Below are 26,779 nucleotides of genomic sequence, written 5' to 3'. Positions count from 1 at the left end.
CCCGAGGCAGAAGCTTGTTTGAAGAGCAGGCAAGAGTATATGCTAGAGGCCAGTTGAGGGTATAGTACATAATCAGGGGTGGGTTTTTTGGGGTTCTTTTTGGTGCTCCCCCTAACCTCCCAGTGATGCAATAAGTACGGGGATCCCGGTCGCAGGCAGGGGGACCTGCAGCCCACGCCAAGCTTGGGCTGGTTTTGAAGGAAGGGCCGCCTCTGGGATGACAAGTAATGGAGAGTTTCTCTTTCCTTGCAGGCCACAGAGATGCTGGTTCACAATGCCCAGAACCTTATGCAGTCTGTGAAGGAGACCGTTCGAGAAGCAGAAGCTGCTTCAATCAAAATTCGAACAGATGCTGGATTTACACTACGCTGGGTTAGAAAGACTCCCTGGTATCAGTAGGCACCTGGTCAAACCTGGTTGGCACAGAAACCCCTACTAAACAGAATGAAATGATCTGAGTCCCAGAAGATGCCAAGAATTGCTAGGGGGTTATTGGCCACATCCTGGCCTGACATAACAGAAAGGAATGGGGCCTCTTCACTTTAGAAACCATTTATACTCTTGTCCTGGACACTTTGAAATGTTTCTCCGTATAAAGCCTGTATTCTCCAACACAGTTATACTTGTGCACACTCTATCCCAATAGGAAGGCTGGGTTTCTAGCCCATGGACTTCACATAAGCTCAGAAGCCAAGACTTAACACCCTGCTCTGCCCTCATTCCCTAGGGGACAGTTCCTCTTCTGCTTCCTTTTCTCTTCCCCCTCCCCTCCAGTCCTCCCCACCAGGGTCCCAAGACCCAGGCCCAGGCAAGTTAGTTAAGAAGGAAATCACTGTGCCTCCAAAATTTGTTTTGGCTTTCCGTGTTGCTCCTGACCCTGGCTGTGCTATCTGGGTCCTTTTCAGAAGTGAGCTTTGCTGCTACAAGGGAAGATGGCCTCTGGGGAGCCCCAGCACATGGGGCCTGGATTCACCTCTTGCCCTTCCCCAGGTTAATCCTTCTCACTTCCCACAGTGCAAAACCAAATTTCACTCTCAGGAGGAAATCACAGAATCACACGATTCTGTCTTTACCTTGCCCCTGAGCAACGTCTGTGCTAGGGAAGCTTCCTGTCCTATATCCCGCCTCGGCCTGTGAAGGTAGCCATCCCACACACTGTGTGTCCTGGTGCTCTCTGCCGCTGGAGGGGCAGAGTAGCCGGGCGAGGCCCTGCCCTTCTTCCCGGCATGGCCACTCTCAGGCACCTCATGCTTTGTCACTGCCTGCAGAGATCTGTGCTGAGGCCTTATCATTCATTCTTAGCTCTTACTGTTCTTTCTGAGCTGTAATGCTGCATTTAGTTTTTAACCAAATCATGTCCCCAATCCTGGCGTTTGTATTCTTCCCTCATACCCTTCCTAAACAAGATTTTAAAGATATGTGTTTGTTCATTGTAATTTTGAAAGATCCTTTTTATCCTTTGGAAATTCACCTAAGAACTGGTGCTTGCCCCCCAGGAATGTTTAATAGAAAGGCAATCCTGTCTGAAGGGCACTTGCTACCTAAGGGAGATTGGTACTTGCAGTCTGGAACTCTGGCTCCGTTGGGGATGAATCAGTGGGAAATAGTGCTCTCTATTCCTACCTCCCTTAACCAAGTCCCTGTTATCCCCACCTCCCTCCCAAGTACCAATGCTCATGAGTAATGGATATAATATTTAATTATCACCGTAAGTTTCCTATTAGCAAAGTGAGAGAGAAGAATTTTTCCTGTTTTGCGTTATCACTGCTGTCGAAGCATTGCCCAGCACATGAAATCCTACTTCTTCCCAAAGCCAGAACTGGATGAGTAAAGGAGTAAGAACCGTTGCCTGAATGTCCTTTCTTCTCACTTCCAATGTGTGTTAAATCCCACATCTACTGTGTAAAACCTGTCTTCAGTTGGTACTGTACACTCAGGCTTCCTCTATTTTCTTTTAACTGATGAATATTATTTTCAAGGCCCTCAGCATATTTGTATAGTTGCTTACCTGATATAAATGCAATATTAATGCCTTTAAAGTATGAATCTATGCCAAAGATCACCTTTTGTTTTATGAAAGATTACTTAGAGGAAATAAGAAAAATCATGTCTGCTCTCCAGGTTCTTCCAGTGTTTTGAGACACTGGTTTACACTTTATGCCGATGTGCTTTTCTCTAATATCAGTGCTCAAGACACAGTGAAACAAATTAAAAAAAAAAAAAAAATCCCTGAAGACTGATTAGAGACATCATCACAAAAAACTACATTTATAAGCTAGGATTTGTTATATGCAAATATTTTCTGCCTCTTCTTTTGTTCTGTTTAAAACAATAAAGTGCATTTGTATAAATAATGCTTTAAATGATGGGTATATTATTTTAGCAGAAACATTTAGATCAGCTTTCTCCTTTGTTTTGAAAAATAGCCAATGAAACTAATCCTCAGGATCTCAAAACCAAAGAGGTTTATTTAATCCATGTGTTGAACTGGATGAACAGCGTACTAGTACTGTATAGCAGCAGTGTATTTACCTAACGAGGGTCCGTGTACTGAACCCCAGCTTTGGGGATTTTACAGCAGGAGGAGGTGACAGGCGTGAACAAGAGGAGGAAAACACCAGATGTGGATCATTCTCTGGCTGAAGTAGTCTGTTGTCATCTTGAACACCCCCAGCTAGTGGTGGGGACCGTCACCCTGACAGGGCCACAGCTGTTATGTGTACAAGAACACCACAGGTCTATTGCTTTTATATTTCAAAGCCCAAGGTAGAACGATAGGGCTGTCAGAGATTCACCAGGACTATAAGGCTGAACTAGCTTTGGGGACATATTCCTCTTTCTTGAGGAAGCACAGACCAAAAGTAGGAGTAGGTACTTGGGATTAGAAGGGACACATCACTGTTTTTGCCCGATTTTCTGGATCTGAAAGGGGTCACTAAAGAGAGAGAGTGCTGCGGACTACATTTATTCTGATTTAGAAGTGTTGCTGACCAGGGAGGCAAGATTCCAGATTGCTGGAGTTCAAGAAAAATGTCCAAGGCTACGGAATGAGCTCGGCAATATCTGAAAACAAATTCTAATTTTTGTTGCTCACCATATGTTCATGGGTGCCACCTTCCTGCTGCACTGTATTTTTTAGTTGTTTTCTCAAATTAGAGGACTCTAAGAACAGTGAAGACCAGCATCTTCCAAGGGTTGTTCTATTTTTTTTTTTTTTTTTTTACTGCAAAGAAAATTTATTTTACATATTGCTAACCATGAATTCTGTTGTTCATTCACATAAATCTGCCTAGTACCACTATCCAAACAGCAGGACCATTTTATGTCCACATTTGTATTTACAAGGAGAATTTGCATGACTTACATAAATATAACTCTCAGTAGGTTTAACATGGAGATGCAATCTAACAGCCATAATGATAGCAATGTAGGAGAGGTGTATTTTTAATTACCTCTCATTTGAGTGACCTTATTTAAAATATAAATTGATAACTTAGAAGTTCCTGGTCTCCTAAAGAGATTTTCAAAAACACTTAAAGAAACAGTGAGATTTTTAAGAAACATCCTCCATGTCCACATCCTGTTGTAATTTCTGCACCATTTTTTCTTCCAGCTGCTTTCCTTTGCCTGCAAGAGGGGCCCGGATAAGATGAATGTTTTGCTTGACTTCTTTGATGTCCTGAACTTTCTGTAATTCTTTATTTTTCTTTAATCTGTTCATTATAAATTTAGCTTGGCGCTTCTGTTTGATCTCTTCAACTCTCTTCATTGCATCAATAGTTTTATTCCATAACTCTCGCTGGTATTTGACAGGTTCATTTCTACGTTTTTCAAATTCAAATGAATTATCCACTGTAAGCTCTTTACCAGCTGCTTTACGGAATGCTTTAGTCCATCTGACCTTGCGAGGATTCCGCTTCTTTTTAAAGTTTTTATGACACTTGGATTTACAGAATCTGAACACCTTGCAATCGTTGCGGACAAACATCATGCCGTGGCCGGGGTAAATAGGGCCCGAACAGAAATAACACTTCTCAATCCGCATGTTGGAACCGCGTGAGGGCCCACCGCCCAGATGCCGATCTTTAAGTGGAAGTGACGCAGCTCAAGGGTTGTTCTATTGTACTTTAGGGATGAACCCATCACATGAATTCTCTCTGAATGATGGTAACTTCCTCATGCAAAAAATTCTTAGGAGGTCTCCTTTAAGAATTTATAAAAAGGGACCATTCTGAGATTAACTGGATTCTGTGTCTGAAAAATATTCTGCTACTACTAATTATTCATGGATCTTTGTTATTAGTAGGTGGTGGTGATGATAGGGAGAGTAACTTTGATCACTTGCTGCTCAGTCTCTGGCCAGAGGGTGATGCTCAGAGAAAGTATCCGTGGCTGTTGACACACTGAGGTGAAGAGAGGAGCACTTGCAAGTGCTTCGCAGCAACCATTACACCTTATGTGATGATACAGAACAGAATCCGGTCATGGTTAGCCTGCTGTGATGCTGACGTGTGTCCATCTGAGAACGCTCAATCAACAGTCAAGCTAAAAAATCAACTTGTTGCTTTCACCTTTTTATTGACAGTATAGCCAGATTAGAGAAAGGATTTGCTGGATTCAAATTAATAAATACAATAATTTAATTGTAAAAGGAAACAGTCTACTTAGAAGTTATAGCAGAAATTGCTACAGACAATGGACTCTTGGCATGTAATCTGCTTTTTTATATATAAGAGAAGGGAGCACAGAAAGAAAATTGGACAGTCCAGATACACCTGGTTGAGATTAGGGGTTACGCAGAAAGAAAAGCAAATGTACTGATTGTCCTTTTGAGATAGGACATTAAAAGACATTAAAAATTAAAGCAATCAGACTGGGTAATTAACCTTAGGCAAAGGAAATAAATATTTGGCAACATCTTGCTTTTAGCTGCCAAGCTGATTTGGTTACCCAAGAAATTTCAAATTTGCAAAAAGTGCCGTTTCCTATTAGATGAAAGGCAGGCTGGGTACCCTAGGCAGGCAAAGGTAAGAAGGCTGCTGTCTGGTGGGCTCTCTGTAGCAGCAGCGACCTCTGGCCCTTGAAAGCAGAATGGGATGAATTTAAGGGCCATTCTTAGCATTACATGGAAAAGGGAGTTATAAGCCAAGACGAAAGAAGAGAATGGAGTCAGTCATAAGAAGAAAACTAACAGCATAAGCAAGAACAAGTGGGAACCATGAAGAACAAGCACTTGTATCTCTCAGCCTTTTCCATTCTTCATGTCTAATGAGGCAAAATGACTGGGCAAGGACTTCAAAGCCAGTTGAGTGAAAGGATACAACCCTAGACTGACTTCCCAACCAAGATGATGGTGTCGTCAGTGTTACTGAGGATCTTGTTACTGCCTCAATATCATGTACTTCCGAGTACTTTGTCAGTACAGTGGAGACGTTCAAATAACAATTATGACAAGTTTCAGGAAGGAACCTATTGGCCACTGTAGCCTTGGGAAGCACAGACTATGAAAAGAGAGCTCCCCCTGAAGACAAGGGATGCAGATAAATTCAAGACCTTAAGAACAACAATAAAAAAGATAAAAGAGTAAAAAAAAAAAAAGTGAAGACAGTGAAACAGGCACATTTTCTTGCTTTTGCTGAACAAGGGCTTGAGGACTTTAGGCTAACAATGGTTTAAGTGGTGTAGATAAGCTTTATAAAACATGAAGGTGGCAAAGTTCACTTCAGTTTTGCTTTGATGTTTAATTTGCTTCAAATTTCAAATGCTTGTGCTTGCAATAACTTCCTAAAAGCAGAAGTAGTGTTCCCTTTTATTGCCTTAATAAAGCATTCGCCCCTTTGATACAAATGATATTGACTATACTATCTAACGGCTGAGCTAGTGGCACAAAACGGAGATGGTACTTCCTGCAGCAAGGTCCCTGTAAATCAAAATCTGAGCTTTATGTAAAAATCTTATTTATAAAAAATACAAGACCAAGTACAGTGAGAATGGAGCCTGGAGCCATGGGGCTCCCTGCCTGGGCCAGTGGAAGTGGCTTTTGCTACAGTGCTTGCTTAATGGCACAAGTGAAAAGCTGAATAAGGCAAACACTTGAAGAGGCAGTTTTTTGTAAACTTCTTGGGGTGGGGGGAACTTCCTCTGTTGGGACAGATGCTGATTTGGGACGGCTAAGATCAGGTGTGACGCTGGGCTGCACTTGTGATACATCATATTACAGATGGAGACAGCTCCTGCTGAGATCAGTTCACTTGTTTTAGGGGAGAGGTTATCACTGCAGCTTTCTGCCTTTACTGTTGTTACAATGTGGAGCCTCCAGCTGAGCCCCCCCCCCCCTCATGGAGGCAATCACCTCCAGAATCTTCCTAACTGAAAAGATAAAAAAATAAGCTAAGTCATTCAAAGTTTCCTTAGCTTAGACCTCTTCAGAACCCTACATTGATTACTAAGCAACTTCGTTAGCTGTGTGTAGCTCAACAGGAACTTGGACTAGAATATGGATTCCCACCCGCTTGGTACCTAACAGTAATAAACTATAATGACACTAGGAAAACAAACAGATCTTGAGGAATTTTGGCCTCTTCTCATGTTCTCACTTGGAACTTTCCAGCTTTCGTGACATATTTGACTCCTTTAAATGGCTTATATTTCTCCCCATACATGTCCAAGCGGTTTACTTTTAAGCCTGTGTCAAAAAGAACAGGTAAGGAAAGGAACAAATTATTTTCCTGGCCACAGCAACCAACAATTACTTGTTTAGCAATGAACATTACCCAGTAAATCTGACATTAACCCAGTGTCCCTTCTACCATTTGGAAGCAATCTCCCTTCTACTATTCATGTGTTACAGCACTGTGGGGGGATGTTTTTGGTTTAGATTCCCATGTGGGCCAGGAATGTCTTTGAAGGATAGTCCTTCCTGTGAGTATGAATGACTCCTTCCTTCGTGCTTGGATGAGGAGGGTCTGGTGGAAGAAAGCTGTGTGAAATAAGGAGCTCTGCAAAATCATCGTACCTGAGAGGATGGCCCCACAGCCCAGGGTGGCAGGCAAACAAGCTGTTGTTCTTTCTAAAGAGGCAACGCTCCTACCCTCTGAAGTTCCTGAGAGCTGACCTCAGCAGAACTCAGTTCACCCTTAAACACAAGTCAAAACTTGTCCTTACCAGAAATAGCGAGCTGCTGAATCTTGAACTGTATGTTGAGACTTGGATTTTCTTCTGGCTTGGGTGCTCCAGACTGTAAATTTACCAGTCCTTTAAGACTTGGGAGCTTTTGAGGAGTAATTTTTCCCACATCCCATGTTAGTACCTTAAAAAGGCATAAAAAAACAAATACGATCTGAACCATTTGCTAAGCACAAATGTTCAAAGGCACCATAAACTTCTGTACAGAATGAAGTATAGTGTCTTGGAAACAAGAGACCTGGGATCTTCATGGGATTTTACCACAAATCAGTTCTGTGACTCTGAATGGCAAGGGCAGAGAACCAACATTTGTAGAGCATCTACCTACTTTTGGATATAGCACTGCGCTTAGCACTATTTATACGTTATCTCAAAGAGGCCTGTGATGTAGCTTTTGTCTTCTTAAAAAGAAACTGAGGCTCAGTGGTCAAATGACTTGCTCAAGGTCACACAGCTAGTTTAGAGGCAAAGTTGGGATTCGAACATGATCTGATTTCAAATGTTCTACTATACCACCTTCACTGTAAGTCTCTGGGCCTCAGTTTACTCTGCTGTAACATGAGAAAATGGAACCTAAATTGGTGTTTTTTAAACTTTTTAGCTTTCTTTGGTCAAGAAAAATCTTTAGTTCAGAAGCTCAGTACTAGTCAAGAAAGTGAGACTATTACAGTTGAAGCCAAGGTGATGGGCCAGGGATCTGGAGCTCTGCCTTCATTTCTCAGCCCTGGGTAATCTCTGGGGAGATTCTTCAAATCCTTAGGACAGGATTTTTAGACAGATGATCTTTAACATTCAATGATTTTATTTAAAAATACGCCTTTTCACTTAGCAGGCAGTTGAAAAGAATCATACTTTTTACCCAAGCAGAAAGCTGAGAGGAAACCATCTTTTATAATTTCTCTGAAAACCTATTGCTAAAGGCACATTTATTTTATATGGTGAGAAGCAGCTTTCCTAGCCAGCATCCCCTATGGAAGAGTATGAACAGTGCTTTTAAATTAAAAAGAAAGTCTGTAATGATCAATTACTACAGAAAATTTAATTAAGAGACTACAATACTAACTTCTTACATCCAGATACTGTTTTTCTCTTTCTAAAAAGGTTTTTACATCTTCCTCAGCGAATATGTCTCTAGATTACCAATGGATGAAGAAAGGCACACTCTGAAGGTAACAGAATGAGTCTCAGCAGCAGACATGGGATTCCCTCCGCAGCCAGGGGCGAGAGCACAGCTCAGTATGCTCTCCAGGTCTTGTTCGGAACTTTAAACCCTTCCTTCCGCCCTCCCTGCCATCATAAATAAAGACTGCAGAAACATTTGCTCACTCTTGATTAGAGGGAGCTGTACCTTGGTAACTGGATCAAATGTATAGCTGCCTTGTGTTGGCGTCAGGTTCATATTCAGCACAACTTTTGGCATGTGAACTGTTACCGTGATTCCTTCAATAGTTTTCCCCATATTCTGCTTTGGTCCAATCGTAATATCAAATCTACCGCAAGAACTGTTCTCCTTAAAGCTGATACTATGTTTCACATACACCGGTATTGCCACTAGACTGAAAAGAGAAAGACAGAACCACAAACATAATTAATGGTGTGAGACAGCTCTTGAGAGAACTGGAAATCTCAGTCCAGAGTATCCTACTCTAACTCTGACTCCACTATAGGGCCATATACCCCCTAGAACTGGAGACTCAGCATTCACTGGTACTTACCAGAGGGTATGAGTACCACCACACGAGGAATCACACAATTTCTGAGCAACAAGTATGCACATTAAGATAGGAATCAAGACAATATAAACTGGGGTGCCTGGGTGGCTCAGTCCTTAAGCATCTGCCTTCGGCTCAGGTCATGATCTCAGGGTCCTAGGATTGAGCTCTGCATTGGGCTCCCTGCTCAGCGGGAAGCCTGCTTCTCCCTCTCCCACTCCCCTTGCTGTGAATATGTGTCTCTGTCAAATAAATAAAAATCTTAAAAAAAAAAAAAAGATAGTATAAACAACTGGGGCAAATAGACCTTGTTTGAAGAAATTAAGATCCCACAGAAAAGATAATTTTAAATTATCCTAAATAAAACAGGTCCTATGTGGCTAGAGCCAAGAAATAATTCCTCTGCTTCTGAGTCCCATCTGATATTACCCAAATACCTTCTGATATTTTCAAGGGACAAACCATTTACAACCCATAATTCCAATTCATTTAAACCTTAGTACACAAAAGGGTGACCTGAAGCCAGTTAGTTGGGAGATAGCCTAGAGAGCTGGAGCTCCTTCTGTCAGCTCTAAGGTCTACAGAACACAGTAAAATTATGGCACGGGTTCCAGGTTTTGCACAGCTAATGCAAAGTCAAAAATGCTTGCTTGTTCTCAGGTATATGTTTTACTAGTCTCTTTTACTATTACTTTATATTCTCATATTTAAGGTATACTGATTATTTTAGATACGTATTTTCACCAGTTCTTCCTGGGTTTCCTGGTGAGCCATAGCTAATGGGGGCAGTGATGAATTCAAGTATCCAACTGTCCGAATGAAAAAGGTAAGGTGGCTACCCATCACAGATACATGATAGCAGATTTCTAGCTGATGCATCAACATACTTTTGTGAGCTGACACGATAGGATATGAGCCGGAAATTTCCATCTGGAGGAATGAAGGACAAAACTCTTTCAGATTCCCAGCGCTTAAACCGGATGCAGGGGTGGAAGCTGACATCATCTAGAAGCCGTGGGTTCTGCCAGGAAAACAAGACGGCAATATTCACAGAATGCATGGAATATGGCAACTTTACTTAGATATTTGAGAAATTAAATACTCCCTAAGGATAAAACAGTGATGTTAAGACTTTGTTACTATGGCCACAGTAAACTTAATAATAAACTTAATGGTTTCATAAGGTTTTCAAATATATCTATTTTTTTTTAAGATTTATTTGAGAGATAGAAAGAGAGAATGCGTGTGTGAGGGGCAAGGGGCAGAGGGAGAGGGAGAGAGAAAATCCTCAAGCACACTCCCCACCAAGCATGTAGCCTGATGTGAAGCTCGATCCCAGGACCCTGAGATCATGACCTGAGCCAGGATCAAGAGCTAGCTGCCTAACTGACTGAGCCACCCAGAAGCCCCCAAAATATTTTATACATGGGACAGGACAAGTTAGCATCAGAACTCCATTCTCTTTTCTTAGTAGTGTATCATGCTGAGTCTAAAATAATGCAAAAGATCAATGACCTTTCATACCAGCAAAGCAAATAATAATTCAATAAGTGATTTGTGAAAGCCAGCCAGCTGTTTAAGCCTCTTCTAACACACTCAGGAGACCTCTCCTCAACCTTCTATAAAGGCCATGCTCATTACCTAAGCCACTGTCTTGGGAAGCTGGCTAAGAATATTTCTGAGATAGGTGGTACCTGGGTGACTCAGTCAGTTGAGTGATTGATTTTTGATTTTGGCTCATGTCATGATCTCAGGATTTTGAGATTGATCCCCACGTCAGGCTCTTGGCTCAGCAAGGAGTCTGCTTGAGACTCTCTCTTTTTCTCCCTCTATCCTTTCCTCTGCTCACGCTCAAGTGTGAGCTCTTTATCTCTCTCTCTAAATAAATCAATCTTAGAAAATTTCTCAGATAATCCTTATAATCTAAGATACAAACATCTCTCAGTATTTATCATTTCATTTAGTACTTCATATATAGAAGGCATGCAAAGAGCTACGTGACAGGAGAACAAAACTTACCATGAAAGAAAGAGAAAGGTCAGGCATTCCAGATAGCTTAATGCAAGCATCAATGACCCCCTGAATTTCTGCAAAGACTGTAGATCCTGAAGAAAGAAAGAAAGTGATAAAGTCACTGGACTCTGAGTCTTTACTAGAGAAATCACTGTATCTGAGGTAATGGAGACACCTTCTGGGTGGCAGACATAATGAAACTTACACATTTACTAACAAGTTAGTGGACAGGGGATCCATTACATTGGTTATGACAGCTTCTTCACTAAGTACCATGGCCCACGCCTAACTGGTAATTCTAAGGAATTCTAAGGAATGTCAAAACTGCCTCTATCTTTGTGGAGTCAACCTTATAAGACTGCTGGATATGAAATTAAAGTATTTTGGGGGTGCCTGGGTGGCTCAGTCACTTAAGTCTGGACTCTTGATTTCAGCTCAGATCATGATCTCAGGGTCATGAGATCGAGCCTTGCCTTGGGCTCCATGCTGGGTGTAGAGCCTGCTTAAGATTCTCTCTCCCTCTGCCTCTGGCCCTCTCCCCCAACTCTTTCCCTCTTAGAAAAAAAAAAAGTGTTTGAAGTTAAAATATTTTTTGATGGAATTTAAAAATAAGGAAAATTTCTCATTGAAATAGACTAAGCTGTTAACTTTTAAGAAATAGGAGCCATTATTCCATAATAGTACAGCTATTACTCTGTATGATGGAATTTTATAATGAAAAGGGTACCCATTGAAGAAAAGATACTGGCTATTAATTCATGAAAGCTGATTTTCATACACCAACTAGCTGTATGACCTTAAGCAGATTACTAAACCCTTCTGAGCCTCAGTTTCCTTAGGTATAAAATGTGAGGGTTGGACCAGATGTTTTAATAAAATTTTATGGTTCTAATACAATACTGCTGTTTTGTCTGGGGTCTTTATTACAAGTACTGCATATACAGTGGTAGCAAAAGTATGGTGCATGGCAGATAAATAATAAATGCTGAAAAAATGGGAAGAGGGAGAGGCATACAGGGTAATAGCTAGTTTAAAGTGAGGCAGCATGAGATCTGATTTACAAAGGTTTGGCAGATCTCAGCTAGTGGTTATGAAAATTATATGTAACCTCTGGGCAAAATAAACAGATTTTTAAGCCATTAGGAAATGAATGCCTTTCTGCTGAAACCACATTACCAAGGGATTTCAATTTTCTATTCAGCGTATGTCAGCTCAACTGTTTTCCCAAATAAGACCACATGCATGCAATTACCTGATTTATCTATAATTGCATCTATTTCTTCAACGACATCAAAATAGGCTTCATTGTTTGTGTACTTTACCCCAGCCCGGCGCCATGGGATGTTGGACAGCTGCCCAGTGGGGAGTGTGTCCCCAACATTACTACTGCCTAGAAAGCCGGAAAAAGAGAAAGCAAAGGTAATGCATAAAATGGTGATCCGGAAAGCTATTAACAGGGGTGCCTGGCTGGCTCAGTTGGTAGAGTATGTGACCCTTGACCTGTGGATCATGAGTTTTAGCCCCACATTGGGTGTATAGTTCACTTTAAAAATGAAAAAAGAAAAGCAATTAACAGGAAAAAAAAAGAATACTATAGCTGCTTCTTTAATGTCTGGGTTTTTCTTCGCTGAAGTTGTGGACAGTTTCCAGAACTGTTGGGAGATATAGCCATACCAATATGATCAAATTTCTAGAAGACAGAAATAGGCCACGTGGTCCTCTATGTGCCAAACCAGGTTAAATTCATTTACTTATCTTTTGCTTCCTGTGTGTTAACAGTAACCTAACCTAATTCCAGTGGCTCAACAACAAATCTCGTCCTGCAGCCACTGATGAAGAAAAGAGGCTAGTTGCTTTAAAACCTGCCGATAAAATGTCTCCACTGAGAATACAGAGTGCTAAGTAGGCCCTTTGTTATTCAGCTTAAATTCTACATGACATGCTGCCAAGCAGGCCTCAGCAGAGTAACTGGATGAAGAACACACTTTGGCCTTTTCCCATTTTAAGGTCAGCACACCCATATGGCTGCAATATGGCTAATGTTTAATATCTGGCTAATTTACTGGTAAATTGACATACGTCTGAAAATCAGTCTGGTTGTCCAAAACATAACCTTGAGCTGTGACATATTTAACATTTTGGTTAATATACATTTCCAACTCAAAAGTAGTACATGCTCAAAAAAGTAGTACATAACACATGGAAAGTCTAGAAAAGGGGCTAAAAAGAATCTAGCTTCCTATTACCAAAATACAACTACCATTAACATTTTGGTATATTTCTTTAAACATTTCCCTCATAAATAAGTTGCACTTGTTTTTTTTGATTTTGATAAGTTTGCTTTTTTTCCGACTGCACCTTAAAATAGAGTTGCAATCATACTGTATATATAACTTTACAGTCTAATTATGATGGTGTTTGTTTCTCCAAACATTTAGCTTCCCAGAATTTTCTAAAAGCACTGCTTTCACCTTCCTGTTCAAACTTACAATGTTTCCACACTGACTTTATGATAAAAACTAAATATTTAGCTGACTATTCAAGAACTTCCTCAACTTAACTCTTAAGTTTTAGATCTCATTACTCAGCTAAAAAACAGCTCTGTTCCTGCTAAATGAATTCATACAAATCAACATTTTTCATTTTGTATGTGTTTTTTCTCAGATAGTTCCATCTACAAAATGCTGTTATTCCTCCCACTCTCCCTAAATTCTGCTGCTTTTCGAGGGCCCTGCACTTGGGCCAAGCACCACAATTCATTTACTGAACCATTCTCTTAATTCCATAATGCACTGCCTTAATAACCTATATACTTTCATTCTGTATTTTAGTAACTATGAAATACATGTTTATTTTAGAAATTAGAAAGTATAAAGCAAAAAAAAATTAGAAAGTATAGAAGCAAAAAAAAAAAGTTCCTTCCTACGTAAGGAACCATACGTAGTTCCTTAGCTGGAGGTGGTCATTATTGAAAACATCTTAGAACTTTTTTGTCAGTATGAATGTTTAATTAAGAGAAATTTTTATAGTTTTGTAGAGTTTTTGGTAAATTTTATTTTTTTTCCATTTAGTACTATATTATCTGTACTTTCCAGTGGCACTGTATTGTTCATAAAGTATGGAATTGCCTTTTATAATCTTATATTATTTACATACTTTAATTTTTTTCCCCCAATCTCCCATCCAAAGTGTAACTTTTAGGCACATACTCTCCATCTCATCTTTCCTTGAATTTCTCCCAGTGCTCAGCCTTATACAGAAGATGAATAATGCTTTATCATAGGCATCTCTTGCCCTATTTTTAGGTCAACTATACTTGGAGAGGGGTTTAAAATGGTAGAAAGTGTAGCTGGTGTGGCATGTAACATCTGACAGTAATCTTTCTCTAGAAGACTTCAATACTCTCAAAAAATACTGTCATCTGGACGTACCTATTTCTACCTATACTCAAAAAGCAAACAAAAATTAGAAACTTGTAACACAAGTACAAGGCCCACAATGCATAAGATCTCACAAATAGATTAATTTCCTATCTCTTTTTGGCTTAATAAATCTTCTACATGTATAAAAGAAAGACTTGGAGGAGACAATATGTCCTCTGTGGTAGAGAGTCTTAAATTTTCTATTTCCTAGTAATTTGGGGGTAGTAACAGTTTTATACTGGGTAGCCAGTTTTATAATGCTATTTATTAATTTTTATTTTTCCTCCCAGCTTGTATTGAGAGACCACTGACATATAACATGGGGTTAAGTTTAAGGTGTATAACACATTGATTTGATACACTTATATACTATAATGATTACCGAGTATAGTGTTAGTTAACATCTTCATCACATTACATAAACTAATACTAATTTAAATAGTAAAATGGCAGTCTATAAATAGATTAGATGTCCTAAGTAGCCTCGCATATAGGCTTCCCTTTTATAGCTTCACTATATTAGCTTCCTTAGGATTAGCAGGGAAAATTTATTCAGTTATATTATTTAGTGTTAAGTAATAGTGATAATGTTTTTGTGGTCTTTAATAAAAGAATAATAATCAAGTTTTCTTTATCATTTAAGATCTAGTTTCCTCATGAAAAGAAATACACATTCATTTTAACAATAGCACTAACTTTAACTCTGACCAAATTGGACTACCTTAGTATCTGCAAGATCATAAGCAACAAGGAGTTGTTTATAAAGTTTTAATTGCTCAGTTCCAAATGCAGCATGTTTTCACCTTACCTGTAATAGAGTTGACGACAGAACGGAGAATTGTTGGTGGTTTAATCAGTTCTTTCAAAATATTAGATTCAGTAGCCAGTGGAAATCCATTGTCTAACATTTCTTCTAAGAGCTCATATACAATGACCACATTATCCTTAATTGCAGCTTCCGAACACTCACCAAAGTAGTCCTTAACAAAATGTACATAATATTGCACAATGGAACGCATGAAGAAAGGCTTTCTAAACACCCTGTTCAGAAGGATAAACTTACAGAGGCATAATTCACTGATTAAGATCTTGAAAATATGTCAGAGTGAAAAAAAACTCTATAGTTCTAGTCCTCAATATTTTCTCAATATTTTTAGACTGAACTGAATTCCTATTATATGTTAATCCAGAGAGGACTTTGAAACATTAAACTAGGATGTGAACTATAAACTTAATTTGCCCTGATTAGATACCCCACAAAACACCGGTATATTTTCAATTATTTGGTACACTTAGCAAGATAATAAAATGTAAATATTAGAAGATTACATAACCAATAAAAATCCTGGGACCATTCAAGGAACTGTATGTAGAGGGCTTTACAGTTTCCTGATGACATAATCTGTAATACATATAAATATGGTTTCCATGACCATGAGATTACCAGGTTTTACTGAAACAGTGAATGGAGTAGCCATGTGCACTGCTGTGTACCCTACAAAAAAAAGGGTTCATGAATTTATGCTTAGTTGAAAAGAAGAGAGAGACCGAAGACACATCAAAAGCTGGATAATTAAAGAATATGATTAGGTGTCCCACCCCCAACTAACTTGAGTAATTTAAGTTCAAAAGAGTTGATGAATAACCAACCTGAAAAGTGTCAGCAACTCGATGTAGGAACTCAATTACAAAGAGAGGGGGCACTTCAGTCTGTATGACAGACACAAAGAAGAGTTTGTCCCTGTATATACTGATGAGGTAGTGATGAGGTGTTGAAATGACAGGTGGTACATTTTCAACATCAGCAGCTTTCTCTTGAGCTTCAAAGAAATAATCACAGACCGACTGGCTCACAACACTCTTCCAGTGCTTCTCCAGAAATATGTCACCGGAACAGTTTATGAGAAATAGACTGTGGATCATTTTCTGGGGGGAAAAAAGTTTAAATTTAGTGTACATCAAAAAGTATCCTTGTATTATTCTGACACCAAAACCAGAGAAAGGCATCAGAAGAAACTACAGACCAATATCACTCAAGCATAGCTGTAAAAATCCTTGACAAAATACTAACAAACTGAATCCACACCATATAAAGATTATACACCAATGGGATTTATTCCAAGAATGGAAGATTGGTTCAACATATGAAAATCAATCAATATAACATACAATCTACACAAAAGACAAAATAATGATTTTAAAACATGTAGGAAAATCATTTGATAAAATCTAGCACCTGTTTACAAGAAAAACAAACTAGAAAAAGAAATATTCTAACCTCAAGAGAACAGAGCATCTGTGAAAATCCCATAACTAACATCATATTTAATGACTACAGATTAAAAGCTTTCCCCTTAATATCAAGAATAAACAATGGTGTTCACTCTTCTCATTTTTATTCAGTATAGTACTAGAGATTCTAGCCAGGGCAATCAGGCAAGAAAATGAGACAAAAGGCTTCCAAAATGGAAAGGAAGAAATAAAACTACCTCAATTTGCAGATGTTAAAATCTTGTCTATGTAAAGTCCTACGGAACACACACACACACACACATGCTCACATGCACAAAATCATAGCTAATAAACAGATTCAGCAAGGTTGCAGGATACAAGATTAATACTTTTAAAAACCAATTGTATTTCTACACATTAGCAATAAATAATCTGACAATGAAATTGAGAAAACAATTCCAATTACAAGAGCATCAAGAAGATCAAAATATTTAGGACTAAATTTAACAAAAGAGCAAGTACACTGAATAGTATTAGAGCATCATTAATATAGAACAGTACAGAGCACTATTAGTATACATTGAGTAGTATAGAACATCACTGCAAGAAATTAGAAATTAAAAGTATCTAAAACATGGGAAGACATTTCACATTCATGGATTAGAAAACAATATCATTAAGATAGCAATACCCTCCAAATTGGCTTTCACTGCAAGAAATTAGAAATTAAAAGTATCTAAAACATGGGAAGACATTTCACATTCATGGATTAGAAAACAATATCATTAAGATAGCAATACCCTCCAAATTGGCTTAAGAGTCAATGTAATCCCTACTATAATCCCAGCTGCCTTTTTTTTTTTTTTTTTTTTTTTTTTTTTTTTTTTTGTGGAAACTAACAGGATGGTCCTAAAATTCATATGGAAATGAAAGATACCAAGGATAGCCACAACAATCTTGAAGAAAAATCTGGAGGACTCATACTCCCAAATTTCAAAACCTGCTGCTACAAATGTACTGTGATACTGGCAGAAAAGTCATACAGATCAATGGAATAGAATGGAGAATTCTGAAATTAACCTTTATATATATATGGTAATTGATTTTTGATAAAATTACCAAGACCATTCAGTGCGAGAGAGAATAGTCTTTCAGCAAATGGTGCTGGGACAACTAGATTCCCACATGCAAAAAAATGAATGTGGGGGCGCCTGGGTGGCTCAGTGGGTTAAAGCCTCTGCTTTCAGCTCAGGTCATGATCTCAGGGTTCTGGGATCAAGCCCCGCATGGGGCTCTCTGCTCAGTGGAGAGCCTGCTTCCCCTCTCTCTCTCTGTCTGCCTCTCTGCCTACTTGTGATCTCTGTCTGTCAAATAAATAAAATCTTTAAAAAAAAAAAAAAAAAGAATGTGGACCTCTACTTATGTCATATACAAAAATTATCTCAAGATGTATCAAGGCCTAAATATAGGAGCTGAAACTATTAAAAACTCTTAGAAAAAAGTATCTATTAAGTCCTTATGACTTTGGATTAGATAATTTTTTAAGAATACACCAAAAGCACAAGCAACAAAAGAAGAAACAGATAACCTGTATCAGAATTTAAAACTTTTGTATTCTGAAGGGCATTATCAAGAGAATAAAAAGACTCCCACAGAATGAGAGAATAATTGCAAACACATATTTTATAATGGACTATTATCCAAAACATAAAGAGAACACTTAATAAAAGGGCAATACAATACAAAAAAAAAAAAAAACAGGCAAAGAATTTCAAAACATTATTCCAAAGAAGATATACACACAAATGATCAACAAGCACAAGGAAAGGTGCTCAACATCTTTTCAAATGTAAATCAAAATCTCAATGGGGGGGCGCCTGGGTGGCTCAGTGGGTTAAGCCTCTGCCTTCGGCTCAGGTCAAGATCTCAGGGTCATGGGATCGAGTCGTCCCCCCCCCCCCTCTCTCTCTCTGCCAGCCTCTCTACCTACTTGTGGTCTCTCTCTGTCAAACAAATAAATAAAACCTTTTAAAAAAAAATCTCAATGGGGGTAACATTTCATATCCATTAGGCTAGATATAATTAAGATGCAGACAGTAACAAGTACTGGCAAGAATGTGGAGAAGCTAGAACCCTCATACATTGTTGACGGAAATGTAAAATGGTACAGACGCTGTGGAAAACAGTGAGTTCTTTCAAAAAGTTAAAGTAAGAGTTACCAAATGACTCAGTAATTCTACTCCTAGGTATAAAACTAAGAGAACTGGAAATGGTTGTCCATACAAAAACTTGTATATAAACGTTCCAAGCAGCATTACTCAGAATAGTCAAAAAGTGGAGACAACTCAAATGTACTGATTAATGGGTAAATAATTTTCTAACAATGGAAGATTATTCAGCCATAAAAAGGAATGAACCATGAAAACATTATGCTTGGTAAAAGAAGCCAGACACAAAAGGTCACATATTGTATGATTTCATTTTATAAAATGTCCAGAATAAGCAAATCTACAGAGACAGAAATTAGGTTAGTAGTTGCCAGGGGTTGGGTGGGAGGGAAGAATGTGGAGTTAGTGGTTATGGGTTAGTTAGTGGTTATGGGTTTGCCATTTCTTTTTAAGGTGATAAACATCTGGAATTAGAGATAATGATTATGCAACTTTGTGAATATAATAAAAATATACTAAAAACTACTAAACGGTATGCTTTAAAATGATGAGTTCCATAGCATGTGAATTATATTTTGCTTAAAAATATTCTTAATAACTGTGACACATGAATCTACTTCCAGGTGGATTAAACATAAATGTGTACAATTGTGCACCAAAAACATGTGTAAAAATATACTGTTATAGCGAAAACCTCGAACTCAGATATTTATTAACAGTAAATAAAAAAAAACTATAGTGTACTATGAAAATGAATTATTATACAGCAATGAAAACAAGCTACTGCTACATGAAGCAAATATGGACGAAACTTACAAACACAATATTGAACAAACAAAACCAAATATAATATGATACATACAGTATGATTCTATTTATATGACATTCTAGAACAGACAAAACTAATCTATGGTTTGAGAAATCAAATGCTATCTTTTATGGATAGTGGGGACAGTGACTAAGAGGGGCATGGGGGATATTTACCAAGGTGCTTGTAATGTTTTATTTCTTGATCAAGATGATAGTTACAAGTTGTATTCATTTTGTGATAATTCACTGGGTTTTACATTGTGACATGTAATTTTTTGAGTGTTAACTACATTTCAAATAAAAAATTTATTATCCTTGCAAATGGGGGACAGTAGAAAACTATTTAATTACCTTAAGGTGTTCCCTTCTTTTATGTAGATAAAGGTGTTTAGCCTAGTGGTCCAGTAATTCAAAATTATGTATTATCTAAGTATAGTCCAACTGTAAAACATTTAAAATGAATACAAACAGCTTCTCTGAGAAGATAAATCCCAAAGAGGAAAGGAAGACTTTACAGAATGGATTCATTCAGTTCATAAAATAATGACACCAACCTGACCAGTTCTTTTGAGAGCAAGTCATTTATTTTATGAAAGCAGCTGACATTTAAGGACTATCTGGTAATGATTTCCCCTTCCTGTTTGGCACATGTTCAGAAATTTTTATGTAAATTACTTAATTACTAAGTAATTACCAATTACTAATATGTGTTTTAGTAATTACTGTATTAATAACTATGAATGCTGTTAACATTTTTACGTTCTTGTTCATTAGAAACAAACAATGTTTCTTTGTTCAAAGCCATCTCTATTGAGCCAAGCAATCACTGTGAGTTGGCAGCAATAAACCCTTAGGCTTTGGACCTACTAAATTTTTCTAGGTTAATACTGAAACTTGTTAAATTTTTCTTCTTTATCTAGTCAGATGCTTTAACAGGTTTGCTTTGTGTCAGCCTTATATTTCTATTTGAGTGTTAAGTAGTGTCCCTAGAATACAGACTTGTATATAGAAGCTACTGACTTTAACTATAACCTCTGTTGATACACTTAAAAAAAAAAAAGAAACAGGAATATCCAATGATAAGATCTGCAACTAAATTTATATTATAACACATTTTCTTAAAATAAAATCTCATCTAAAATATGAAGTATAGCTGAAAGGAGAACACTGTAACCTACTCAGAGACTCAGATTTGAGCACTTCAAGTGAGCCAGCTATGGAATATGGTATTCTTTACAAAATTAAATTTTTAGCTCTATTCCAAATTTTTTATTCATTAAGAATAAATAAATTAATAATATCTAAAAGATACTGAGTACTTACTGTGGGCCAGGCACTATGCTAGGCAATTCCCTACATTATCTCACTGAATCTTCACGACTCAATGTTATAAATATTGTGCTTACCCCCGTTTTACAGATAAGATCATGAAGTCTTAGAAATGTTAAATCAGATCACACAATAAGTATAAGAGCTAGGGTTCAAACCCAGGTCTGGGTGAATCGTGGGCTCCTGGAGACTAATTATAAGTACATACATAATTATTAGGAACATACTCTAATGCTGCACTGTGCAACAGAATTTCCTGCAGTGATGGATATGTCTTGTATCTTCTCTGTCCAATATAGTATCCACTAGTCATAGGTGGCCACTGAACACTTGACATATGGCTAATGCAATGGATGTACTGAAGTTTTAATTTTCACTAATTTAAATGTATATAACTACATGTAGCTGGTGGTTACCATATAGGACTGAGCAACAAATATGCTTTTTGGGTTTATAATTTAAGAAGATCTGACGGATGGGCTTCTTAATGTAGTTAGAAGCCAAAATGTGTTCTAATAAATTATTTAGAGCAGGCATTATATTTAAAAGAGCTGACATAAATTATCTTCTTAAATCATTCATCCTATAGAAGGTATAGTTCGTATGGATCTGTGGAACTCTGCTGCCACAGTATTCCCTAGAAGAACTGCTTGTTCTTGCAGCAAGTTCTTGCAGCAAGTGACTTCACAGTTCCTTTATTTTGGAGGCCACGTTCCTATTCATCCTCTTAAACTGGTGAAAAATTCTTTCCAGGAAGTTTGCACCAAAGTTGTTTTTGTTGGCAACAGTTCTAATCTCTGAAGAATACAGCAAGTTACCCGCCATCTGGATTTGCTTCCTTAAGGCTCAGATGAAAGCATAACACTTGTAGCTCTTAACAGTGCTTAGCTTTAAAACCCACCTTACCCTTCTATTGTGAGATAAGAGAGCTTATTTCTTCTATTCCTTTATGATCAAGAGCCTAATGCATATAACAATCAAATAAATGTCACATGTGGCAGTGTAAATTAGCCTGTTTCTTTAGTTGCTTATCCTTTTAATAGCTGCAGTTACTCCTTTCATCATTCTAATAAACTTTCCGGGAAAAGCTGCATACTCACTGCAACCACAACCATCTTTTTGTTTTTAGTGACTTTTGAATCAGAAAACAGAATGCTATCAGCTTATGTTAAAGCCATGTGAGAAAGTTCCATCAGAACTTTGCATCTTAAATATTTCATAAATCCTTCCTACCCAATGTTGAACGGTCAACCTGATGATTCATAAACAAAGCAATTATAGTACAAATGGTCCCTGACTTACAATTTGACTTAAGACTTTTCTACTTTATAATTGTGCAAAAGTGATATGCATCCATTAGAATCTACACATTCAATTTCGAACTTTGATTTTTTCTGGGAGAACGACATAATACTCTTGAGATGCTGGGCAGAGACTGCAAGACTCAACTCCTAGTCAGCCACCTGATCACCAGAGTAAACAACAAATACATTTGCAAACCATTCTGTTCTTCACTTCAGTTTTCAACAAATTACCCAAGATATTCAACACTTAACTATAAAATAAACTTTGTGTTATGTAGTTTTGCTGAACTATGGGCTAATGTTAAGTGTCCTGAGCGCAATTTAAGGTAGGCTAAGTTAAGCTATGAGGCTCAGTAGGTCTAGGTCTATTAAATGCATCTTTTTACAGTATTTTCAGGACATAACCTCAGCATAAGTCGAGGAAGACCGCTAGTCAAAATGTCCTTGGAATAATGTCTCAAAAAGAAAATGTATTCCTTTTTGGGGCGCCTGGGTAGCTCAGTGGGTTAAGCCGCTGCCTTCAGCTCAGGTCATGATCTCAGGGTCCTGGGATCGAGTCCCACATCAGGCTCTCTGCTCAGCAGGGAGACTGCTTCCCTTCCTCTCTCTCTGCCTGCCTCTCTGCCTACTTGTGATCTCTCTCTCTCTGTCAAATAAATAAATAAATAAATCTTAAAAAAAAAAAGAAAATGTATTCCTTTTACATAAAACAGAACAGAGGCATAGAAGGAAGGGCCGATAGGCAAGGTAAGAGAATGAGACCAGGGAAGAATCTAGCTTCTCTGATTCTCAGGCAGTATTTTGACCATTTATTCATTCAACAAGTAGTTTTATGTTTTATATATGGTAAGTAATAGGGATAGAAAGGTGAACAAAGTCTCTGAACTCAGTTTAAAGTTCACCAAATAAGGCAAACAACTTAATACAGTAAGAAGGAATTCCTATCATGATGGGGGAAATACAGTGTCCTTCAAAATTCCACAAATCTTTGAGGTGAGAAAGAACACAAGTAAAAAAATCCAGTATAGGGGCGCCTGGGTGGCTCAGAGGTTTAAGCCTCTGCCTTCGGCTCAGGTCATGATCCCAGGGTCCTGGGATCAAGTCCCACATCGGGCTCTCTGCTCAGCAGGGAGCCTGCTTCCTCCTCTCTCTCTCTCTGCCTGCCTCTCTGCCTACTTGTGATCTCTGTCTGTCAAGTAAATAAATAAAATCTTAAAAAAAAAAAATCCAGTATAAATTTAGCAATTTTAGGAGGTGAAGGGAAGTGGCAAGATGAGCCTGGGAAGGAGATAAGCGGAGATTGGTTGACTTAATTCTCAGTGCAGTTTTTCATGGTTTTAAGCAGGATTCTAAGCAGGGAACTCATGAAATCCGATTTACAGTTTTAAGAGAAATTGCACTGTGGAAATTGAATAACAGGACACCAGTTCAGAGATAAATTATGGTAATGGCCTGGACTACAGTAGGGATGGATAAAATAAAAAGATAAGAGAACTATTTAGGCTTGAGCAGATTAGGTGGATTTGGGGAGATGAGAGGAAAAATGAGGCACTTAGCCCTGGTCCTGTATATTGACCCAATTCTGGATATATTTGACCCAAATGGATATATTCAAAAGACTATTAGATATGTAGGTCTAGTGATATCAAGAGAAGCTGAGTTGGAGACACACTAAGGAGTAAACATGACTTTTTGTTAATGGGAATTATAGCTACAAGGAGAAAAAAACTACAAAGAGAGAATGTACATACTAAGAAGACAGCTATGGAAAGAACTCCAACACCCGAAGAGCAAGTGGGTTAAGGAAGAAGGCCTTAAAAAAAAAGCTGAGAACATGTGGCCGAAGAGCAATAAAAAAGGGTGGGGGGGGTAACGATTTTTAGTAACCAACGTTGTGTTAACGTGTTTCCAGAGAATGGAATACTAAACATTTTAAATGGCACAAAGAGGTCAAGCTACAAGAAGAACTGAACAAAAAAAGAAAAAAAAAAAAAAGAACTGAAAATGTCTATTTTTTGTTTTGTTTTTTAAATTAACTGCTGAGGGCTTTTTCAGACTCCCCTTCAATCATATCCTCCCCCATAAGATTTTAATATCTCCTTATGCACTATATATATACTGTTTTATAAATAAAGATTATGATTTTTTCTTTTTTGCACCTCACGAAGCAATTTTTGTCCCTATTGAGAATTTATGATTTAACACAGAGGACATTGGTGATCTTAGCAAGGGTACTTTTAGTGATAGTTCAGTAGAATGCAGGAACAACACAGGCTGAAATGGGCTAAGAAATAAATAACAAAAAGTGGGAAAATCAGAGATAAAGAGAGTAGATGATACATTCAAGAACTCTAGCTGTGAAGGGCATGAAAAGACATGAAAATAAATGGGAGTATTTCACGCAGTTAAGGAATAATATTCCTAATTGCTGAAGGAAAGGTCTGAGTAGAAGGGGAAAGATAGATAATGTAGGAGAGGAAATAATTTAAAAACAAAAGAAGATACTGATAGGGTAAGCAAGGATGGTACTGGGAGACTAGATGAAAGGATATGCCTTCCTTAGTAAGGGACACTTTTCTTCCTTTTTATTTTTTAGATTTTATTTATTTATTTGAGAGGGAGGGAGTGTGAGAGAGCACAAGCGGGGGAGAGGGAGAAGACTGGGGAGAGGAAGAAACAGGGGTGGGGGGCTCTGTGCCAGGACCCTGGGATGATGACTCGGGCTGAAGGCAGCCACTTAACTAACTGAGCCACCCAGGTACCCCTGGACACTTTTCCTCTTTAAACTGGAAGGGAAGAAGATTTGTACATATGGTTGTAGGAAGATGATTGCTTCTAATTTCTCTGTGTAACAGGTGAGATCATTTGTAGAGGGAGAGGGAATTCCTCTTCTCTATAAAAGCCATTTGCCAATCATGCATTGAGATATTATTGGGCTGCTTAAAAAATATCTATTCTGCAAGGAACTCCAATAGCATATTATGGCGAATGTTTAGAAATATTGTAAAAATCCTAAGATTTAGTAAGAAAAACTAACTTTACTACAAAGAGAGCTTCCCTACCAAAGATATGTAAATTTCAGGTAATTCCTCATTAACCTCATTCCCCAGCTTTTCCTATGGTCTCAATTGAAAGTGTTCTCCTTTCTCTCCAAAACTAATCCTTCCATTTGTAATTTTGACCCGACTCCATTCTCTCTCTTCTTGCGTCTTATCTCCACTTTCTTGAATCTTTAACCTTACACATTGGTTACTAGCTTTCTGTCCCAAAACACAATGTGCCTTGTATTCTTTAAAAAAAAAAAAAAAAACCCGATCCTCTTAGGGACTTGACATCCTCAATAATCTTTTGCTTCCTGCTCCAAATGATGAAGGATTAGGTTACACTTGCAGTTTCTCCGACCAGTTACTAAGTGCCTTAAAGCCTACTGGCCTAACGACTTCCTAATTCTCAAATCCAGCTTCCTAGCCTCAGACTTCAACTTGCTCCTTTGGCCCTTGCAGCATTTCATGTCATTGATAGCTTTCCCCAAACCAAACCAAAACAAATACTTCTTACCTTATTACGTGAAATATCACCTGATTTGGTTCTTACCTCGAAAGTTTCTTTTCAGCTTACTTCCCAGCCTTCCCCCCTGACCCCCCTTAAAATCTTTCTACCATCCACACCTAAGCCACGGTTTCGAACTGGATATATCCCAAGTTCCACAAAATTCCTCTTCCTCATGTAAGGTCTCCTAATTTTAATGGCACCACCTTCTTAATCATATAGGCTATAAACTTCAACTTCGGGCACAATCCAAATCCAACAAATCCAACCGGCCACAGAGCTCTTCACTTTTCCATACTCCGTTTAGATTCCTGTCACCTTTCCTGAAGAACTGCAACATCTTCCTCACGGTATTCCCTACCCCAAGCTCATTCAGGTGCCACCCTCTAACAGGACATCTGTTCAGGTTAGTCAGGGGTTTTGTCTTCCAAATCAGAAGCCTGGAGCTGACGTCCAAGCTGTTGGAACTCCAGCTCACTGTGGGTGACAAGACCTTTTTCCCGCGCCGAAGCACGGAGAAGGACCCCAATAAATCTGAACCTCTTGGGCCTGGGACCCGAGAAGGCCAGGCTGCAGGTGCACCTCTCCCTTCCGGCCCTGCCGGCAAGAAAGCCCGGAAGGCCGAGAGAGAGGCGCGGTCAGCATCGGAGACTCTCCCGCAGCTCAGACTAAAGTCCGCAGCCCCAGCTATTCAGCCTGCTCCCCAGTTTTCGAGCTGTTCCCTGTCCGCCGTCTCCCCACCTCCCCACACTCACCCCGACACCTGGGCCAGCCACTGATTCGGCGCCAGGTCCACTCCGGACCCCGGCGGAGGCAGCTGAGAAGGCCGCGAGGACCCCGCAGCTGGGTTGCCCAAATAGATTGCCTGCCTAACAGCTTCAAAAAAAAACCACCTGGGGCTACAGTACTGCAAAGAGTAAATAAGCGGAAAGACATTGTATGAGAAGAAAGATGTCTCGTGAGGTTTAGGATCTAAATCTTTTAGATCACCCAGAACCTAGAAAAAAGGGAGGTTTCGCACTATGTGGACTCAGGCGCTCGTACGCAGCCTAACT

The 26,779-nt window shown here is 38.6% G+C and overlaps 3 protein-coding genes across 5 annotated transcripts in view; 1 reads left to right on the top strand and 2 right to left on the bottom strand.

Annotated features, from left to right (window-relative positions):
• The window catches only part of VCL (vinculin), a 116,788-nt gene extending 114,434 nt beyond the window's left edge, over nucleotides 1-2,354 (top strand). For both annotated transcript variants that reach the window (XM_059169844.1, XM_059169845.1), the window contains one exon: nucleotides 253-2,354. In XM_059169844.1, the coding sequence (XP_059025827.1) occupies nucleotides 253-399 (147 nt within the window). In that variant the 3' untranslated portion in view covers nucleotides 400-2,354. The remainder of the gene's footprint in view (nucleotides 1-252) is intronic.
• Nucleotides 764-4,100, bottom strand: LOC131828810 (probable ribosome biogenesis protein RLP24). Its single transcript, XM_059169846.1, has one exon. The coding sequence runs from the start codon at nucleotides 4,043-4,045 to the stop codon at nucleotides 3,554-3,556; it is 492 nt and encodes a 163-aa protein (XP_059025829.1). The 5' UTR covers nucleotides 4,046-4,100; the 3' UTR covers nucleotides 764-3,553.
• A 458-nt stretch (nucleotides 4,101-4,558) lies between these two features.
• Nucleotides 4,559-26,596, bottom strand: AP3M1 (adaptor related protein complex 3 subunit mu 1). Of its 2 annotated transcripts, none has more exons than XM_059169839.1 (9): nucleotides 26,480-26,596; nucleotides 15,983-16,258; nucleotides 15,141-15,312; nucleotides 12,163-12,300; nucleotides 10,917-11,002; nucleotides 9,785-9,918; nucleotides 8,534-8,741; nucleotides 7,165-7,309; nucleotides 4,559-6,685 (listed from the first exon to the last, which is right to left on the bottom strand). In XM_059169839.1, the coding sequence occupies exons 2-9, from the start codon at nucleotides 16,253-16,255 to the stop codon at nucleotides 6,585-6,587; spliced, it is 1,257 nt and encodes a 418-aa protein (XP_059025822.1). In that variant the 5' UTR covers nucleotides 16,256-16,258; nucleotides 26,480-26,596; the 3' UTR covers nucleotides 4,559-6,584. The 2 variants fall into 2 exon arrangements, with proteins under 2 accessions (XP_059025822.1, XP_059025823.1); XM_059169840.1 differs by lacking the exon at nucleotides 26,480-26,596 and adding an exon at nucleotides 25,734-25,753.
• Nucleotides 26,597-26,779: the final 183 nt, after the last annotated feature.

Source organism: Mustela lutreola, chromosome 4 (genome assembly GCF_030435805.1).
Source record: "Mustela lutreola isolate mMusLut2 chromosome 4, mMusLut2.pri, whole genome shotgun sequence".
In the NCBI taxonomy this organism is placed as follows: Eukaryota; Metazoa; Chordata; class Mammalia; order Carnivora; family Mustelidae; genus Mustela; species Mustela lutreola.
Note: the sequence above shows the minus strand (reverse complement) of the source record. Positions and strands in the feature narration are given on the sequence as shown.

Coding starts and splice junctions, on each gene's coding strand:
- LOC131828810 (XM_059169846.1), bottom strand. CDS start 4,045: ATGCGGATTGAGAAGTGTTATTTCTGTTCGGGCCCTATTTACCCCGGC.
- AP3M1 (XM_059169839.1), bottom strand. CDS start 16,255: ATGATCCACAGTCTATTTCTCATAAACTGTTCCGGTGACATATTTCTG. Junction 12,301..15,140: donor TGTCGTCAACTCTATTACAG/GTAAGGTGAAAA, acceptor CCGGCTTTCTAG/GCAGTAGTAATGTTGGGGAC. Junction 11,003..12,162: donor TGCAATTATAGATAAATCAG/GTAATTGCATGC, acceptor TTCTTTCTTCAG/GATCTACAGTCTTTGCAGAA.